The sequence below is a fragment of the Gracilinanus agilis genome, chromosome 2, assembly GCF_016433145.1.
Source record: "Gracilinanus agilis isolate LMUSP501 chromosome 2, AgileGrace, whole genome shotgun sequence".
In the NCBI taxonomy this organism is placed as follows: Eukaryota; Metazoa; Chordata; class Mammalia; order Didelphimorphia; family Didelphidae; genus Gracilinanus; species Gracilinanus agilis.
Window position 1 is genome coordinate 520,421,588 of NC_058131.1, and position 21,982 is coordinate 520,443,569.

The 21,982-nt window shown below is 36.6% G+C and overlaps 1 protein-coding gene across 1 annotated transcript in view; it reads left to right on the top strand.

Moving 5' to 3' along the window:
• Positions 1-21,982, top strand: part of AKAP6 (A-kinase anchoring protein 6) — a 488,735-nt gene that overhangs the window by 107,993 nt on the left and 358,760 nt on the right. The window contains exons 2-3 of the mRNA XM_044665065.1: positions 6,515-6,766; positions 18,759-20,522. Coding sequence (XP_044521000.1) covers positions 6,515-6,766; positions 18,759-20,522 — 2,016 coding nt within the window. The remainder of the gene's footprint in view (positions 1-6,514; positions 6,767-18,758; positions 20,523-21,982) is intronic.

The window sequence follows — 21,982 nt, forward strand, 5'->3', positions numbered from 1 at the left end:
TGTATAAGAGACAGCTCTCTCTCTCTCTCTCTCTCTCTCTCTCTCTCTCTCTCTCTCTCTCTCTCTCCCCACTTTAGGGCAAACAAGAAATTTTCCACTATTCAAGAATCTCACAAGTCAACCAAGCTTTCCACTCTAGTTCCAACACCCAGCCTTGAGCCATAGTTCCCTTCCTTAGCATATAGTGAGGGTTCTTTACTGTTCTCATGTCATGGACACCTCTGGCAGTCTGGTGAAGCCTATGAACTCTTTCTCTGAATAATATCTCAAAATTCACAAAACAGAGTATATAGAAATACAAAACAAACCAATTATATTTAAGTTGTCAAAACATTAACAAATACAAACAAGTTCATGTACTTTTGGCTTGGAGGAAGACAATCTCTTTTAAGGATTTTTACCCAGGACAATCATCCATTCTTAAATAAAATCCTGATAGCTTCATCCTGACTTTGTTATTATTATTCAGTCATGATTGATTCTTTGTGACCCCCATTGGGATTTTCTTGGCAATTATCCTGGCAATAGATCTGCATAAGAGCTACAGTTTGTTTATTTCCACCTGGGCTAGAGAAAAATATCTAAAATAACATTTTATCTTAAGAACCTTGGATTTTTTCCAGAAAAAAAAAACACTAGGGCATAAAGTGTATGTGTATACATATAGATACATATATGTTTATATTTACTTATGTATGTATTCTGTCACCCATGCACAAATATACATATCAATGAACTTGGATATAATATAAAATATACACAACCTCAATATAAAATATTCATAACCACAACAACCTAAACAAACAAGCAAAATCCAGACAGACCCCTGTAGGGTGTATTTGTATCCACCCTTGGTTCCCATCAGTGTTTATAACAGGACTACTTTAGTCACCATGGAGGACCTTTGCCTCCCTGACAGACAAGAGCAGCTGTTTGTTGGAGGCTCAGAAGGTGTCTGGAAGCTTGAATGATAATGGACATTTGGCCGCTTGGCTTTGCCTATATGATAAACAGTTCTGATCTCAAAATGCTTCAGTACAGTTTATCGTATGCGAGTGAGTATACCTGTGTGTATTTGTGTGTGTTTGTATGAAATGGAAAGAAGATCTGAAGTTATCCTAGTCACCCCCTGAGTCCTTTGGCAGTTCTGGAGGGAATGTGTGGGGGCCTGCAATAGGTGGCTTGTATGCATTGCCATTTTCTTTCATTCATTCTCTGGATAGCCTCGTTTTCTTTTAGGCTTGGAAGATAATAGCCCTGAAGTCACAAAATTACAGCTGATTATTATAGTTTTATTAGTGTTATGCCCTTAGATACTGTGACTTGCAATTTCCTAGAAATTAGAAATGGCGAAGGTTTATGATATTCTGAGGACAAAGCAGTCACCAGTAGCATTCGGAGAACATACTTTGTTTTCCCAAATATATTAACACATATTTTATTAAGCACAGGAGTCATAAGTAATGTTTGCATTTGAATAAAGCATGTCTGATAAAGGTTCAGCTCATGCTTCCACTTTCAAACTGCATGTTTATAATTCAAATATTAATGAGAAACTGATTTGAGATGTGCCCTAGAGATCCTTCCCTAGGTCTCTTCTCATGTTTATTTCCCATTAGGCTCCGAAATGAGAATTGCTTTCCCTAAGCTTGCAGGTGACATGGTTTCTGATGTCTTCAAGTGGCCTTTGAAAGATGCATCAATAACAGTTATAGGAAGGTAGCTAAGTGGGTCAGGGGATAGAGAGCCAGGCCCGTGGAGATGGGCCATCTTTGGTTCAAATTTGATATCAGATACTTCCTAGCTGTGTGACACCGGGCAAGTCATTTAACCTCAGTTGCCTAGCTCTTTCCACTCTCCTGCCTTGGAAGCAATACTTTCTATCGATTCTAAGAAGAAAAGGGATAAAAAAAAGTAATAATGAGTCATTTCATAGTGAAGGTCTACTACAAGGGCACTATCTCTTGGATTAAACACAAACTCATCTGTTCAATTTTCAAAGTTCTTTTATAACCTCAATCTACCTATCTAGACTTAGTACATACTTGTTTTCCTTTGAACACTCTATGACCCAGACTTGCTAGCTTTCTTGCTATTGCTCCCAATTACTATTTATTTTCTTTTTTTAAATAACATTTTGTTGATATTTTGTTATTTAAACACCCAGAATTCCTCCAAGTATTTTTCCCCTGGTTTTCCCAGAAAATTATCACATATATCAAAGAATATTCTTAAAGAATGAAAGAATATTATATTATCAATATATTCATTATAACATATAAGTAATATAGAATATATAAATATTAATGAAATATAATCACATATTAATATGTTATATTTAAAAACCTTGAAGAAAAAAGAGACAAAACAAATCAATAAAGCTGATCAGTGAGTTGAAGGAATCTGAAAATATATGTATTGAATCATATGAGTGACTCTCCTACAAAGGAGTGGAATGGGCGTGTCTTTCCAAATCTCTTCAGTGGAAAATGGTTTATTTTTGCTAATTTTTGCAACATTCACTTTTGAATACTTCATGGTTAGTCCTTCCATATATGTCAGTAGAGTTATTATGTATACAACATTTTGGCCTCTGCTTTCTTTAGATCTTGTAAATCTTTCCGGTTTCTCTGTATCCATCATACTTGTCATTTCTTACAGAACAAAAACATCCCATTACATTCTTATGCCACAATTTATTTTGCCATTTCTCAGTGAATGGATATTTACCTTGTTTTGAGTCCTTTGCTAAAACAAAAAGTACTGTTAGAAATATTTTGGTGCACTATGAGAACTATCTTCTAATCAATGACCTCTTTGGGTTATAAGCTTAGTAAGAATCTCTGAATCGAATGGTATGGATAATTTAGGCACTTTATTTACATGCTTCCAAATTGCTTTTAGGAATGGTTGTACTGATTCATAATTCCACCAGCAATTTTTATTTTTTGTAGCACTTGTATGCTTATCTTCCCAAATACTTCTAACATTTATACTTGATGTTTTAACTCTAACCAAGAAACAGGCTTTCTCCCCCATGCCTGGAACATATTTCCTTCTCACCTCAATTTTATAGAATCCCAAATCTCCTTCAGTGCTCAAATCCAGAACCATATTCTGTCTTGGTCCCTACAGTTGTTAGTACTTCCCCCCAGAAAATTACTTATCTATATTGCTTTTAAAAAATCCCAACAAAAAGTGTTACCTTCCATTTGAGAATCAATACTGTGTGTTGGTTCCAAGGCAGAAGAGCAGTAAGGGCTAGGCAATGGGGGTCAAGTGATTTACCCAGGGTCACACAGCTAAGAAGTATCTGAGACCACATTTGAACACAGTAACGCCTGTCTCTAGGTTTGGCTCTTGTTCCATTAAGCCACCTAGTTACCCCCTCTATTACATTTACATATGTTTTTAAACTTTCAAGAAAAGTTAACAACTGGACAAAGATTTTGGGGGCATCTAATATTTATGTTTGTCTTTTTTCCCCCAATTACATGCCTCTCCTCATCCCCAAATGGAATGTATATATGTCTTTAGTTTCTAACACAATTCCTTTTATATAGTAGATGCTTAATAAATGCTTGTTGAATACATTAATAAGAAAATATTTTCCTCTATTGCTATACAATAGTGCAAATATGGCTTTTGGTATTTTTTGGTTCTAATTAGGGACTTTGGGGTTTAAGAATGTACTTGAGCAGAGAAAGGCAAGTATGCCCATAGAGAGGACTGCTGATATGAATGTTTTGATCTTGTGGCATAATTTTTTTTAAACCCTTAACTTCTGTGTATTGGCTCTTAGGTAGAAGAGTAGTAAGGGTGGGCAATGGGGGTCAAGTGACTTGCCCAGGGTCACATAGCTGGGAAGTGTCTGAGGCCGGCTTTGAACCTAGGACCTCCTGTCTCTAGGCCTGGCTCTCAATCCACTGAGCTACCCAGCTGCCCACCTTGTGGCATAATTTAAAGACCATGGAATCGAAATCAAGAAAATCTGGATTCTAGATCTGGTTCTGCCACTGTTAAACTGGCATGTGAATTTTGGTGACAAGGCACATTGACCCCCCTTGGTCTTGATGTCTTCTTCTGTAAAACAAGAATAGTTGATTTTAAAGTCTCTTCCATCTGCAACATTTTATTAACATTGATGTATTTTTTTCATTTCTCTCTCTAAAACAAAGATATTTTCTGGGGAGGGAGAAAAGTGCATTTGTACTTTCATTGGACCATTTTCCTTAGGTCAAATAACTAACACCCTAACTTTCTAGACTCTCTCTAAGAAATTTCAAAAGTTTATTTAATCAGATCATTAATGTGCTTAATATTGCAGTTTTAAACAATTATTTTTTCTTAAGAGCCAATTTTAGAGTATTAATTGAAGGTATAATGCATTTATTATTTCTCAATGTCACAGGCATTTGTCATAAAGTTCCCCCCAACTTATAATTTTCACTTATTATTTTTCCAGTTATTAGACAATATTTTAATAATATTCTAGGAGTCTATCATTAGTAATAAAATTTCAATTTACAATCTAAGTATGGTTTTCCGGCTGATTTAAAAGAATTGCGTTGTCATTTGTGATGGAGAACTCAGTTAAGTCTTAGAGAGTCTTGGCTTATTAAAAAAATTAAAAATCTCCTTTTATCATGGTATTAATTAAATTTAAAACATTTATTAAGTGCTACATACAAAAATAATAAAACTAAATGTATAAAATATATCATGTCATATATAATATATGCATATACAAATATATATAAATATGCACATAAATATATAAAACTCCTAACTTAAAAAAAGGAAATGGCTATTACTCTCAGAAAGCTAACACTTTATAAGGGGAGGCTATATGTACATTTGTAAGTATGTTCAGTTGTTACAGTCTTGTCTGACTCTTCCTGACCCTATTTGGGTTTTTCTTGGCAGAGATCTTGGAGTGACTTCCCATTTCCTTATTCAGGTCATTTTACATATGAGGAAACTGAGGCAAACAGGGTTTTCATGGTTAGTCCTTCCATACATGTCAATAGAGTTATTATGTATACCACATTTTGGCCTCTGCTTTCTTTAGATCTTGTAAATCTTTCCTGTTTCTCTGTATCCATCATATTTGTCATTTCTTACAGAATCACAACATTCGATTCCATTCCTATGTGACTTGCCCAGGGTCATAGAGCTAGTAAGTGTGTGAGACCAGATTTAAACTCGGGAAAATGAGTCTTCTTACTTCTAGACCTGGCATTCTATCTATTACACCACCTAGCTGCCCTAACATATATAAATATGCAAAAGTATGTAAGATATTTTGCTGGTAGAAGTACAAATATCAGGGGGGCAATCTGCAAAGGCTTCATAGAGAAGGTGCCACTTCTTAACTTCTGAAGGAAAATAGAGAGTCTAAGAGATAAAAGTGAAAAGTACGTGCATTCTGGCATTCTGGAAATGGGGGTACAATCATTGCCAGAACACAAAGATAGAATTTCTAGACCAGGAGTTCCTCTCACAAGCTCTTCCAACCTCCCTCCTGCCAACACACACACACACACACACACACACACACACACACACACACACACACACACTTTAAACTAACTACCTTGACAAACAGAATAGTTGATGTCAGTAGCCTATAATAGTACTGTGGAAATGTGGTAGACCTCACAGTTTCTATCTATTAAGGTGGGAGGGAAAGGATAACATTAAATTTAAATTTATGATGCTCTTGGGCAGACATTGATTGAAAAATGTGGTACCGGTTATAAGGAAAAAATTCAATCTCCTTATGGCAACACCTTTAGAATGGCATCTCCCAACCCCTCTGCCACCTCTGAGATCCTTTTGCAAAGAAACTTACTGCTTTAAAGAAATTATAATTCATCTTGCAAATTATGCTTAGAAGTTTAGCCATCTGCCATGAATCTAATTTTTTAGAAGTACTTCTGTGAGACAGTGTGGCAAATGTCCTTTATAGGCAAATTGAGCCTGGCAGGGGTTCTTCTGAATCATTCATTCCCAACTGACTTTTGGATGACATAAAGGTCTTTTGATTATGATCTTCCTATGTTGGCATATATGGTGCTCACTTTAGCCACTTCGCTGCCAACATGCCTAGCAAACATCACAGTTACTGACTTCTTTGCAAGGTGCCCAAGCAGTAGAGAAAGAACAGGAAAGCCGTTCATAGAGTGAGCCCTTCACCGTAGCTGACCTTTCATTTTGTCCATCAGAAACAATGACTAGCAAGGCTTTTGTGGTTTAGGAAGAAGAGATCAGTTTACCTGCATGCCTGCTGAGGGCATGAATCCCAGCAATGCGGACTACAAATATGTAAGCTACCCAAGGCAGTAACAAAGACCAAATACCAGACCTGCAATAGTCTGAGATCTGGAATGACTTGCATCTTGCTAGGTGATTGTCAGCGGGAGGGCTGATGGTCTTCTTGTACCTTGTTCATGAACTCAAAATATTTTGTCTCTCTCTCTCTCTCTCTCTTTTTTTAAAAAAATTATTATAGGACATATGTGAAGACATCTCTGATCACGTTGAACAAATCCATGCCCTCCTAGAAACTGAGTTTTCCCTGAAGCTCCTTTCCTACTCTGTCAACGTGATAGTTGATATCCACACAGTACAGCTTCTCTGGCACCAGCTACGGGTATCTGTTCTGGTTCTGAGGGAACGAATTCTACAGGGATTACAGGACGCCAATGGAAACTACACCAGGCAGACTGATATTCTGCAGGCTTTCTCTGAGGAGACAACAGAGGTGTGTATGGCTCTTGGGTAGAAAGAAGCATCCTTTAAAAGTTCCCTTTTGGGAAGCATTTTTAAATTGGGAACATTGAAAGGAATATTTCTTGTCAATTGATTATTATATGTCTTTGAGTAAATACTTTATAAACTTTATTATCTTAGTTTCCCCACTTCACAAAATGGAAAGGTGAGGAAAGAGTACAGTGGTTTTAAGAGCGGTATAAACATCAGAGAGGTAGCCTAGCATATCCAATTGAGGACCACCTTTGGAGTCAGAAAGACTTTATGACTGAGTCCATGAAAGACTTAAGTATCTGACTATGGGCAAGTCAGGACCCTGGGGACTTTCTGATGCTATAATTTGCAGCAAGTTTACAATCTGTACCGACAGGGGGAATTTCAATCTCAGCAATCTTTTACCCAGATGAAATAAGAAATTGATGAAAAATATATCCGTACTTATAAAGGATTTTGGGTTCTAGTTGAAAAAGTGAAGTGTGTGTATGTATTTTTACATAGAATCACCTGTGAATCAGTGGTTAGAGTACTGGGACTGTAAAAGGAAGATCTGAATTCAAATCCTGACTCTGACACTTCCTGTTTGACCTTGGGCAACTGACAACCTCTAGATAGTTGGCTCAGGAGATAGAATATTGTACCTGGAGTCAGGAAGACCTGAATTCAAATTAGACCTCAGACACTCACTAAAAACTGTGTGACCCTGGATGTCTCCCAAGTCATAAACCTTTATTTGCTTTAATTTAATTTAAGTGGAGAAGGAAATGGCAAACCACTCTAGTGTTTTCGCCAAGAAAGCCCCATAAGGGGTCACAAAGAGTCAGGCATGATTGAATGACAACAAAGAGGGTAATCAAAATAGAAAATGGTAGTAAGCTGACTATAGAGTAAGCTTATTTGAATGTGAATATATATACACATGTCATATGTATATACACATGCATATAGACACACATATGTATATAATATCTACTTGTGCATTATATAGATGTCTATACATATATGAATGTGAGTCTCACATAAATTCACGTCAATTTATAATTGTCTTTGATATTATGCTTTCTCCATTGTTTTTGTATTATCTATGCTTCATCTGCCCTCCATCAGTGTACACAACAGTGAGTAGACTCTTAAGTAGGACAGGTCACTGAATAAATGATTAATACAAGACAAAGTACAGATCCTTGGGTTCTTTGTCTTCTGTTTGCTCTAAGTCAATCATACCTGTCACCACACTAAAATTAGGGGGAATAAGGGAGGAAATTGGAATGAAACACTCAACCAAGTCTAAATAAATTCAGCTGGCAAAATTTGCAGACAAATGAAGGGGGAAATGGAATAAAACATGCTGTCAAACAAGGATAGTTAACATGCATGATTTAACTGAGAATCATGGGACCCGAGAATTTCAGAGAAGAAAGAATACCTTTTTTTTTTCCTTTAGGAATATGTGGATTATTTCAGAACATAACAGTTTTGTTGTTTAGTAAAACAAAATACATTTTCCTTTACATTTAATTACATATTTGGGACATAAAATCACGGATGCATACCATCGCTTTGTCCACTCCCCCCCAAATCAAAAACATTATTTTCTCTGTTGTGATGTTAGGTCTATAACTGTCAAACAAAGCTTAAAAAATACTCCCCCACAAAATTAAAAGATGACCAGTGTGTAGTGGAGGCGAATGCATTGTACTGACAATAGAAACATTTAAAAATTAATACAGACCAGCATGATTAAATGTAAAATGTTTACTGTAATTAAGACTTGTTTCTCTCCAGTAGCTTTGTTTTTCATCTGTGAATTCAGCAGCATCACTGAAGTATAAATATTGTCTAGCCTCAAATATTTCTTCCTCATGATGCTCTTCTCTCCAGGAAGCTCCTAGTGTTCAGTGAGCTAATTAATAATTATAAAGGCTTTCTGGCTTTCACACAAAAGTTAAAAATGTTTGTTAGTTCTTTATTCGACAACCATAATACTTCTTTTATTTTCTTCTTGTATAGATTCATTTTCTTATTTAACAAATACCCTAAGTGATTACTATTTGCCTTAGCTCTGTACTAGGCATTATGTGGCCTGAAAAAGGATAGAAGACATTTTCCCTGTCCTCAAAGAGTTTCTCAATCTAGTTAGGGATTCAAAATTTATGAAAATGTAAAAATAAATGTGTAACAGTATATAACTGGGTGGTATAATGATAAAGTTAGAGAAAAAAGAGGTCATTGTGAGTTGGTATGGTTAGGGAAGACTCATGAAATCATTCCTCTATCATCATTTCTGACTTTAGTTTGATACTTTGCTAGTACTACAGTTTTAGAAGAAGGGGCAAGAAATAATTCCATCTACAGTGGTAGACAGATTACAAGACATGGATTCAGGAAGACTTGAGTTTGAATTCTGCTTCAAATATTTACTAGCTATATGACCCAGGACAAATTGTTCAACCTGTCTGAGCCTCAAGTTCCTTATCAATAAAATAAGAATAAGAATAGTACCTATCTCATAGGGTTATTGTGAGGGTCAAGTGAAATAATGTATGGAAAGCACTTTATAACCCTTAAAGCACAATATGAATATAAGCTAGAGTTATTGTTATTGTGCATATCTTGTGGTGGTGTTGTTATTCATTTGTTCTAAGTCATGTTCAACTCTTCTGACACCATTGAACATAACTTGCCAGGCCCTTCTGTCTTCCGTTATCTTTTGAAGGCTGTCCAAGTTCATGCTCAATGCTTCCATGCCAGTATCTATTCATCTCATCCTCTGCCATTCTCTTTTCCTTTTGCTTTTAATCTTTTCCAAATTCAGGGTCCACTGAATCCTGTCTTCTCATTATATGGCCAAAGTATTTAAGCTTTAGCTTCAGTATTTGACCTTCCAGTGATTAGTCTGAATTGATTTCTTTAAGTATCAATTGACTTGGTATCCATGCTGTTGATGGGACTCTCAAAAGCCTTCTCCAGCAACAGTTTGAAAACATTGAGTCTGGGTGCTCAGCTCTCCTTATATTCCAATTCCTATAGCTATCCATCACTACTGGAAAAACCAGAGCTTTGACTTCTCAGACCTTTGTCAGCAAGGTGATGTCTCAGCTCTTTAGTATGTTGTCCAGGTTTACCATAGCTTTCCTTTCAAGAAAAAGTACCTTTTAATTTCAGGCTACAGTTTGCATCTTCAGTGATATTTGAGCTCAAGGATATAAACTCTGACACTGCTTCCCTTTCTTCTCCCTTTATTTGCCAGAAAGTGATATCTTCCTGGACTAGTTGCTTATCCTATAATTATAAATTATAGGCTATTCTATATATTTTCTATAATCCATTCATCATACAAAAGTCTTCCTTCCTTTTCTCTTACTAAATCAGAAGAACCCATGTACCCTTTGAACTATATGTTGTTTTTGTCCTTTGAGATTAATCCACTTCCATATGGTGGTGAATTTAAGGGAAAATATGGGTTATCTGCATCACTGGAGGAAATACCCACTCATGAGATCACAGTTATATTTGTGCTCTTTTTTAGTCAGTTTTCATTTTCTGCAGATTGCAATCATACAATAACAGAACATTGTTGTTGACAAAAGTCCTCCTTGTCATCATTGTGTGAGGGTCACCTCAGATCCGTATTGGTGAATCTATGGCACATGTGCTGGAGCATGCTGGAGGGGGATGTTCCCCTCCCCCTCTCCACACATGCCTGAGGTCATTTCTTACATCACCTCCCCCCCCTGCCCAGCAGCCCAATGGGAGTGCTTCCTTCCTTCCTTGTCTGGGGCAAGGTGGTAAGAGAAAAGGAAGGAGGCTCACATGCAGTATGAGGGTAGCAGTTTGGGCACTTGGTCTCTAAGTTCTCTAAAAGTTTCACCATCACTGCTCCAGATTATCTGTGGCTATATAACCTGTGGTGTGAAACAAGGAGATTTTATGCTTACCTGAGCTGTCAGTTCATGGATAATGTCTTGCTATAGAATCCAAAAAGGTGAGAAACTCCTGTCAATGGGGAAGACTTCCATAAACATTGTGCTGATTCCATGAAGTTTGAAACACAACAGGGAATCCTCCATGGAATCCATGGTCATTTTACAGAAACACTGGAGTTGAGAATTGGAAACTATTTCATTTAGCCCTTCTATTGCCTTCCTCAAGAAGAATCTTTGCTACAATATCTCACCTCTAGTGAACCCATTATTTCCTGAGGAAGCCCATTCCATTGGGAGATAGTTTCAAATTGTAAGGAAGTTCTACCTGATATCAAATCTAACTTATCTCCTTAATAATTTTTATCCATTTCTCCTGATTCTATCTTCTGGGGCCAATGAGTTAGTTATTTGGGGTCACTAGGGTAAAATTTAAGTGTTTTGACCTAAAGGAAACAAAAAATGAGGGGATACTTCATTCCATTTTCTCAGAAGAAGATTCAGACAGATTTGGGGGAAAATAATCCTCAGCTTAAATAAGTATTTTGTAGTTTATAAATCTCTTTCATATATATTGCCTCAGTTAAAAAAGCATTTATAAGGATCTACTATATACAATCATTCCTTACAACTGGGAAATAGCATGGCCAGTAGAAAGAATCTTGAATTTGGAGTCAGGGCTCTAGGTTCAAATCCCAGTCCTACCACTTGGTATCTGTATAATCCTAAGCAAAGACCCAAAACTCTTTGGACCTCAATTTCCCTGTTGGCAAGTGAAAGAGATGGACTGGATGGTGCTCTAGCTTTAAATCTTTGATGCTAAGAACACAATGGGATGATGGGTCATTAATTGATTATCTCCATATGAGTCAGTAGTGTGGTGTGGCAAAAAACAAACAAATATTAAATCCAAAAAGCTAATTGAATTTTAGGCTGCATAGAGAGAAACAAGCTATTGTTCAGTTGCGCCATTTGTATCTAATTCTTAGTGATCCTATTTGGGATTTTCTTTGCAGAGATTCTGTAATGGTTTGCCATTTCCTTCTCTAGTTCATTTTACAGATGAGGAAACTGAGGCAAACAGGGTTAAATGACTTGCCCAAGTCACATAGCTAATAAATGTCTGAGGCCAAATTTGAGCTCAGAAAATTGAGTCTTTCCAACTCCAGACCTGATGCTCTAGCCATTGTAGCACCCAGCTTGCTGACAGTGGCATAAATTCCAGGAACAGGGAGATGACTGTACTCTACCCTCATCAGAACTAATCTGCAGTATTGTGTTCAATTCTGTTCACCACAATGCAAGAAGCTGGAGAGTGTCCAGAGGAGGGCAATCAGGATGGTGAAGGGATTTGAGTTTATTATGTAAAAGATACACTTAAAGGAACTTGGAATGCGTAAGCTGGAAAAAAGAAAACTCAAGGGGAGCTGAGAAATATGATAGTTATTCAAGTATTTGAAGGTCTGTCATGTGGAGCAGGGATTTGGAGGGAGTAAATTAAACAGAAGATGCTATATTGTTCTGTTAAAGGAAATTTCCTGTTCTAGGAGTTCCCCATATCAATAAAATCACAGGTAAACCTCCTATCCCTCATATCACTTTAGGTAAGCAAAAAAAGTATTTTTTATCTCCACTTTACAGATGAAGAAATAGAGGCTTAGACAGGTTGAGAGACTTTTTCAAGATTAATTAGAGTATAGATAGGGTCAAGAGGGCCATTTGGTTTGGTTTCCATCTTAGAGGGCTTTAGAGAATTAAGAAATTAACTATTTTTGTTGTTTAGTCATTTTTTCAGTCATGTCCAACTCTTCATGACCCTATTTTTTTTGTTGTTGTTTTTTTTTTTTTGGCAAAAATAGTGGAGTGGTTTGCAATTTCCTTCTCCAGCCCATTTTACAGACAAGGAAACTGGGGTAAATAGTTTTAAGTGACTTGCCTAGGGTCCCACAGCTAGTAAATGTTTGAGGCCTGATTCAAACTCAGGAAGACAAGTCTTCCTGACTCTAGACCTGACACTTATCTGTATAAGGTCATAGAGTAAGGTATTGGAAAAGCTAAGACTATAGTGGGGTCTTTTGCCTTTTGTGCTACCGATCCCAATAGATCCTTAAAGACACAGATGGTTTTATGTTTTTATTTTGGTATTCCCAGAATCCAGCACACAGTAGGCCCTTAATAAATGGTTATTTATTAGGAAATAGTTGTTGCTGGCTAAGTGCCTTTGTGATATCTATCCCCCAGGCCTGGAATATTCTCCTCCCTGGAATTGACCTCCCCCTTTTAGAATGTCTTATTTTCTTCAGAACTCTCCTCCAGTGACAACTTCTTTGTGTTATCTTTTCTGATTTCTCCAAATGATAGTGCTTTTATCTCCAGAACCTAGCACAGTTCTTGCTGCCTCTGTTGGTGCTTAATTCTTGCTTCTTTTTTGGTTGATTAATTTTTTTAAAGCCTTACCTTCTGTCTTGGGATTTATACTAACTATTGGTTCCAAGGCAAATGAGTGGGGGGTGGAGCCAAGATGGCTACTTAGCTCTGAGAATCCTCTCAAACCAAGGCAGATGAGTGGTAAGGGTTAAGCAACTGAGGTTAAGTGACTTCCCCAGGGTTACATAGCTCGGAAGTGTTTGAGGCTAGATTTGAAACCAGGGACCTAGTTATGACGCTCTAATCAAAGAGCATCCTCACTTAGCCTTTCTCATCATATCTTCATTTGTAAAATAGATATAATAATGTCTATTGATTGATTCTTAAACTGAATGGCATTGCATTAAATTGCTGTTTTTTGTTACACCATCACTTTACACAATAAGTTTTTCCTTACTCAAAAGCTAGCATGATAATTTTGGCATAAATATTTGTTATCATCTTGGATCCTATTTTAGAAGAAAAATACACAAAGAATGGAGTAGAATGTGTGTGTGGGGGAACCAGGAGAGAACTTAATTAGGGCAGCTTGAAATTTGATGCAGAAGTAGCAATGTGTAGGCGCTGATAAAGAATTATGCAGGTCTGAGGGGAAGCTGTGGGAAGCCCCCAATAATAGTGTTTCAAGTTCATTTTCATTTGCTAACAAAATTTAGTTTAAAAAAAGAATGGATCAAGGAAGGGGGTTGAAAATAGAACTTCACTGGCTTAATAATGAGTAAGGAAGCAACCAAAATTTCTTGCTTCTAGCTAGGAGAAAAGGTTTTCCTTAGTATCTAAGTGAAGTTTGAAATCTATAATAAAATGAATAAATTATTCTCCTCTGAAAATGTAACCTTCATCAGAAAAGCTGCTGCATAATGTATTATGAGGAAGCATATTTTGGATTGAGATATTGCTTGGCAGCTCTGACAGTGCTGGCGGCTGAGCACTATTAAATTCAATATTTTCTACAATGAAAAAGGTAATAAAAACTAAAGCCTCTTACCTCCATAACCACTTGGGACTCTACTTCTTGAAAATACTAGACAGCTAACCTGGAGGCTAATCAAGAAGGAGGCTTGAAAACTAGGTATTTATTAATATTGCAAAGTGACTTTTTTTAAGGAATAGAGGGAGGGAACTCATTACTTACCTGCTCTTAAGAAGCTTTGAGACCTTCTTTTTATTATGTAGATGAATGCTTCTGATAATCATTCTTGAATAATTGAAAAGAAATGAAGAGCTGGGCTAATTTTTAAAAAAACATGGAAAGGCCTACATGAAGTTATGAACAGTGAAATGAGCAAAACCAACAGAATAGCAACAGAAATAGTGACTTGTGTAAGTTCACCTCCAGAGAAAGAACTGATAAATAGAAATAAGCAAGACATAGTTTTAGTTATACATACATCTGTCAAATGTTGCCTACTCTAAATAGGGATGGGAGAGAGAAGGAGTTAACTGGAATTTTGATGTAACAAACAAATAAATGAATGAATTTAAAATAAAACAAAAAACAAATACCATGTGGCCCACAACACTCCTTTACAATGACCCAAAGCAGATTACAACGTATGAGGAATATTTAACAAATAATAAAAATATGATATAACATAAAAATAAAGGAAACTATAGATCCAGTCTGGTTTTCCTACAGAAATGGAGGCTATACCTTCCCTGAGCTACAAATTTTGGCACATGCAAATATTTGGCTTGTGCCATATTAGGAATGGGAGGAAGTTTTCATGGGGGAGTAAAGGAGTATTGTTTAAGCAATGGCATTATTTAGCAGAGTTACATAGAGCATCTACTACAATGTCTTCTCTCTACAGACCATTATTAGCCAGAGTGGGAATAGGAAGTCTCTAATATGTTCTGCTGATTTTAGGCAGAAATATTTCTCAAACTATCAGATTCTTTTATTAATCAACACATCATGTATTATAAATTCTCTAAGTGATGACTTGAAATCAGGAAGACTTGGTTCAGATCTTGTTTCTGGCATTTATTAGCCATGTGACTATGTGGATCTTTCTAAGACTCATTTTCCTCATATGTAAAATGAGAGGATTGGACTTGAGGCCTTTTCCAGCTCCTGTGATTCACAGAAATGCTGGTCATAGTTGGGTTCCAAGATTATCTCACAAAGTTTATTTCACTCATTTTGTAGCTGAAATCCTATATTAAAGCAATAAAAACCAAAACCATTGTCACTACAGAGCTGTCATATTTTTATAACATATCATTTATTTACAACATATCTCATTTATTTTTATAATAAACACATATTTTAAAGATTTGTTTATTTTCTTAGAAGCATGTTTTATCTCTCCCTCTTCTTTCCAGTGAATAATTTTTAAAAAGAAAACTCTCATAGCAAATATGCATAATACAGCAAAACACATTCCCACATTGGCCATTGTCCCAAAATGTGTATCGCCTTCTGCATATTAAGTCTATCACCTCAAAGGCAGAAGGTAGGTAGAACGTTTTACTACATACAGTGCCATATTTCAGCTACATTGTTTACAAACATCCATACCTAACTGGCATTTAAAATTTTTTTTTTCTGGGGGAAAATATGCTTGAAGTTCTGAGAATCACTACACTTACTGCTGAAAGGGGCCTTGGGAATCACCTACTCAAATTCTAATGTTTTAAAGGTAATTATAGAAATACCCAGAAGGTGTGAATCTTCTCATTCACAATCAGGATTCACACCTAGACATTCTTTCTCTAAATCCAGTGAACTTTCCACTTGACCACTTTATCCATAAGAAATTTACAAATCTTATTTTTGGAAGATGGCTTATTTGGAAATTTCAAGAACTTCCGAATATGCTAATTTAAAATTTCCTGTATTTGGTGTTTTGTTTTGTTTCTTGTTTGATAGTGAGATAAGGCTTCCTACCCCTAGAGTCTGCAAGTAACTGACTTGATTATTAAAAATAATAACTTACCATAGGAGCTAAATGGCACAGTGGATAGATAGAGTGCCAAGTCTAGAATCAAAAGGACTTGAATTCAAATTTGATGTCAGATATTTCCTGGCTGTTTGACCCTGGGCAAGTCACTTAATCCCATTTGCCTAGCCCTTACCCATCTGTCTTAGAGTGGTTACTAAGACAGAAGGTAAGGGTTAAAACAAACAAACAAACAAACAAACCAACCTATAACTACCTTAGAGAAAGAACTGAATTAAGTCCCCTTAGATCCTTGTCATCTTGATTAGCATTTAAAATTGATTTATCCTCCATGGAGGATGCATATTTTTATACTGCTATTAAAAGAAGGGCCTCATTCCCAGAATGTGCTTATTTGTCAGAAACTTCAATCAAAGATAGACATAATGTGACATAGGAATGCTGTTACTTGTTAAAAGTCATTCCTTAAGAGATAGCTAGGTGACTTAGTGGATAGAGATCCAGGCCTGGAGACAGGAGGTCCTGGGTTCAAGTTTGACCACAGACACATCCAAGCTATGAGATCCCAGGTAAGTCACTTAACTAATTGCTTAGTCATTACCACTCTTCTGCCTTGGAACCAATACATGGTTCTGATTCTAAAACAGAAAGTAAGAGGGTTTTTTTTTGTTGTTGTTTTTTATAATTGTCATTCCTTAGCAACTGATGTAAATATGTAATCGAATTAGTGTCATAGATTTAGTGATGGAAGGGACCTTAAAGGATATCTAGACTAAAACTCTTATTTTATAGATGTGAAAACTTAGAGAGATTGAGTTGCCCAAGGTAACAGACACTTATAGGTGGTAGAACCATGAATTGGACCTATGTTCTCTGATTCCAAATCCAGTACTCTTCTAAAAAAATTATTTGTTACATTAAAATTCCCAGGCATCTTTCATCTCTCTTTCTCCCTCTCCATAGTGCTCTCTCTCTCTCTCTCTCTCTCTCTCTCTCTCTCTCTCTTCCTGTTTCTCTATTTCTGACTATCTGTCTATCTCTCTCTTCTCCCTCCCTCTCCTTTCTGCACTAAAGAAGGTATCATTTGACAAAAAGATATATGTACATATAAAAGTATGTCTTGCTTCTATTTATCAGTTCTTTCTCTGGATACGGACATACGCAAGTCATTCTTCAAACTATTTCAGATGTATATAACATTCTCTTGGTTCTCACTTCACTCTTCGTAATTTTACATAGGTTTTCCCACGGTTTTTAAAAAATTAAACTGCTCATCATTTTTTACTGTGCAGTCATATTCCATCATAATCATATGCCACAACTTGTTTTGCCATTCTTCAATACATGGGCATTCCATCAATTTCCCATTCTTTGCCACTACAAAGAGAAATACTATAAATATTTTAGGACATATAAGATCATTTCCTTCTTCCCTGCTCACCTTAGGAAATAAACTTAACAGTGGTATTGCTGCAAATCCAATACTCTTTAACCAGCAACATCATGGTGTTCTACAATAAATATATTTAAATTTTTTGAGCCCATACCTGAGTCATAAGAGAGAAGAGTGATTCCTCTGCTTGTAACTATGGGACAAAACAGTGTAAGGGGAAACTTTGAAAATATTTTCCACCATCTGAGAGAACTAATAGAAGAATGAATAGATGTTTTGCTAATACTTGTGCTAACATTCCTCTTGACATCTAAATATATCTCTTTGGCTTCAGACCTCCAGACATCAGTCTTCTTGCTCCTATTCCACTCTCTTGGATTTGACCAAATAGGAAGCACCCATTGTTGATTTCTTACCTAGCCTACTATCTGGTTTACCTTTTCTTTTGGACATTGCACCTCTTTAGACTTGGGGACACATATTCTCCATCAGTCCTGGTAAATAGCCTAGAGGTTCTTAATAGTTTTGTTTGTGACAGATTCCTTTTGTAGTCTGGAGGGACTTTTGTTTGTCACCTCTGAATAATGTTTTTAAATACATAAAATATATAGAATACAAAGGAAACCAATTATATTGAAATACTTTTTATCAAAATACAAATGTAATTTGTATTTAATAAATAAAATAAATATATTTTATAAAACAAACTTTCTTAGTAGAGATTATATCTGTTAAATGTTAGGCACTGAGCTAAGTGCTGGGGATACAAAGAAAGGTAGGAGATATCCCCTGCCCTCAAGGAGCTCACAATCTAATGGGGGAGAGAACAAGCAAACAACTATGTACAAACTATCTACAGGAGAAATTGGAAACAATCAAAATAGGGAATATTTTTGTTATGTAGGTACAAAGGTAAATAGCTCTACTTTGTCACATTTATGAAGATTAAGATGTCTAATTCGTCTAAAAGATTATATTCTCAGGGAATATTTTAATCAAGATAAATTAATAAAAGTAGTGCATGTGTGTATATATGTGTGACTTTCTAAAATAGAAAATATTCAAGAAGAAATGGGTATATTTGGGTCAGAATGAAAGCATTTCTGTTAAGGATGGGTCTGTCATATTTTTTGCAATTCCCCAGTGTTTAAGAAGTTCATTGTACAAAGCTGTACAGATATTGAATGTTATCCCTCTCTATATGTTGCTCTAGAAACCATTTACATTGATTGCATTTCTCATCTTTCCTCTAGTGTATGCTAACAACTCATCTGAATAGCAATGGAGTGTTATAATTGATGTTGCATTTCCTGAAACTATTTCCATTGTCTGTTCCAGGGTCGTCTGGACTCTTTAACTGAAGTGGATGACTCAGGACAATTAACTATTAAATGCTCCCAGAATTATCTGTCCTTGGATTGTGGCATTACAGCTTTTGAACTGTCTGACTACAGCCCCAGTGAGGATTTGCTTGGTGCCTTGGGTGATATGACCTCTGGCCAGGTTAAAGCCAAGCCCTTTGATTCCTGGAGTGAAATGGATAAAGACTTCCCTGAACTCATCAGAAGTGTAGGTCTCCTTACAGTAGCTGCTGACTCTGTTGCCTCCCAGAACAGTGAAGCCATTAGCGAGGAGGAGACTCACTTGGCACTTTCAGCAGGAGATGAGGGCAGAAGTGATGAGAGCAAAGAAACACCTGTAGCCAAAGAACTTCCTGTCTTGTCTCCTCTTGGTTCAACAGGCTCAGGGGGAAAGGACAAGCCACGCTCTTCTGATGCAGTGACAAAGGAAAACAATTCCTCATTGAAACCTGGTGCAAAAACACATCCTCCTCTCTGCGAAAATGCAACTCCTAAAAGGTCAATAAGAGACTGTTTTAATTATAATGAAGATTCTCCCACTCAGCCTACTCTGCCCAAACGGGGTCTTTTCCTTAAGGAAGATACTTTTAAAAATGAACTAAAAGACAGTGAAGGGAAGAAACAGATGATTCTCTTAAAGGCTGAAATGAGTAGAAGTACACCTTCACTGTTGGATCCACCAGACAGGTCAAAGCTCTGTCTGGCATTACAGTCCTCTTATCCAATCAGCCCATCTGCAGTTAGCCAGTCTTATGAGTGTTTGCACAAAACAGGTGATGGGAATCTTGAAAATCCAGTTAAGGGCCACTTTAAAGAAATCTCTTCTAGCCTAGAAAGGCTTAATGAGTACAATCATAAAGAAAAATCCCTTCGAAGAAAATCCAACAAAACCTCTGAGAGTACAATTTCATGTCAACCACCTAATGAGGGATCTGGTACTGAGGCAGCCAAAGAAGCCAAAAATCTGAAGAACTCAGTAGTGCCGAATGGAATTCCTTCTTGTATCTCCAAGTCCAGAGAGAAGCCAGAGACAGATTCTGCTTCTACATCTTCGGCAGATCTTTGCAATCCAAAAAACCTGAATGCCAAATTGTCCCCAAAGTCAATTCCATCTAATTTACTGCCTGTTTCCCAAGGAAATGACTCTGTAGCTGGCTCAGACTCCATCATCTCCCCATTACCCATCCTTTCAAAAAACAAAAGCAAAAAATGCTATTCTTCCTCTCCAAGTCACATTGCTAGAAATGGCCAAGTTGTAGAAGCCTGGTATGGTTCTGACGAATACTTAGCTCTTCCATCCCACCTTAAACAGACTGAAGTGTTAGCTTTAAAACTGGAAAATCTGACCAAGCTGCTACCCCAGAAACCTAGAGGAGAAACTATTCAGAATATTGATGACTGGGAGCTGTCAGAAATGAATTCAGATTCTGAAATCTATCCTGCCTACCAGATTAAAACAAAGCACAAAAGGTTAGGCAGAATATCTCCTAGTTCCTCAAGTGATATAGCATCTTCCCTGGGGGAGAGCATTGAATCTGGGCCTCTGAGTGATATTCTTTCTGATGAAGAGTTATGCATGTCCTCATCTGGCATCAAAATATATAGAGCTGAAAAGTCAGAGACAGCTCCATCCTCTGAGAAAAATGAGAGCTCTGCCTCCAATAAGACCACTTTAATTCAGCAGCTGATGGAAGATATCCAACACCAAGACAACTATGAAACAATCTGGGAAAAAATTGAGGTAAGGTGTTTTCAAAAATTAAAAGTGCTTCCCACAGAACAGCATATTGATTGATTGCTAGTCATAATGCATCAATCTTATTATCCTTATTTTAGAGATGAAAGACCTAAAACCTACATTCATTGAAAGAACTTTTAAAAAACTAGGAAAGCAACCTTGCTATTGTGATAGGCCCACCTTTTGTTCTCCTAACTATTATAAAGTGGAAAAAAGAATCATGTTTATTATATCAGGACAAAGTATGGGTCACAGAAACTGTTCATCAATCCTTCAACATGTTGATCACACTTGAAATGATGTATTTGTGACTGGTAGAGCTTTTTGCAAACAATATTGCTTGAACCGAACTGAGCTGCTAATGAATTGTGTAGCATGAAGTAATTAATACATTCGGTAGTAAATATTTTTTGAACTTCAATATAATTGGACCTGCAATTATCTCAGCTATATCAGAATGAAATCATTCCTTTTCCCCTTTTAAGCTCATCTGCTCATTCCCATCCCAGAAAAGATACTTCTTTTAGATAGAAACAATAGAGTTCTATTAAACTCATTGGGAACATGTCTCCTTTTAATCTCTCTTCATCATTATATCATTGGCTAATCAGAGTGAATTAATTCATTGTAATTCAATTCAACTCAACACACATACTTTCCAAAGTATCTAATATATGCAAGGTATCATATCAGGTACTAAGAATACCAAGATAGAAAATGAAAGGGTGACTGCCCTTTAGGAGCTTACATTCTAGATATACCTTGAATCATGCATACATCTCTAGAACCTAGAAATGCCATCTGGTGTTATTAAGTCAAAACTAGCAAAAATTCCACTTCCATGGAGTTCTCATTCATCCAAGTGCAAAGAATCAGAATTCTGAGAACATAGTTTCTTATATAAATACAGTACAATGTAAGTTTGGCCTTTGGGGAATGAATAGTCCTGCCTGCAAAAATTAGTTACTATTGTAGCTGTCATGCTCTTTCCTTAAATAGTATTGTCTAGAACAGTGATTTCCAAAGTGGGCACCACTGCCCCCTGGTGGGTGCTGCAGTGATCCAGGAGAACAGTGATGGCCACAGGTGCATTTATCTTTCCTATTAATTGCTATTAAAATTTAAAAAAAATTAATTTCCAGGGCGCTAAGTAATATTTTCTGGAAAGGGGGCAGTAGGCCAAAAAAGTTTGGGAACCACTGGTCTAGAAGATTTATTTGCTGATCACAAGATAGAGATGACAGAGATGCAGCATAGTGCCACAGAATATTGGAGTTGAAGTTCAGCAGATCTGGTTCACATCCCACTTAATTAGTAGCTGCATGACCTGCACAACTCACTTAACCTTTACATGATTCAGGCCCAAGATTTATCTACTTAAGTGCATGATAAAGAGTAGAAATCGTAGGTGATTTGTGATCCATGGGATTGGTAGAGAGAGTTGTCACATTTGGAATTTCCTA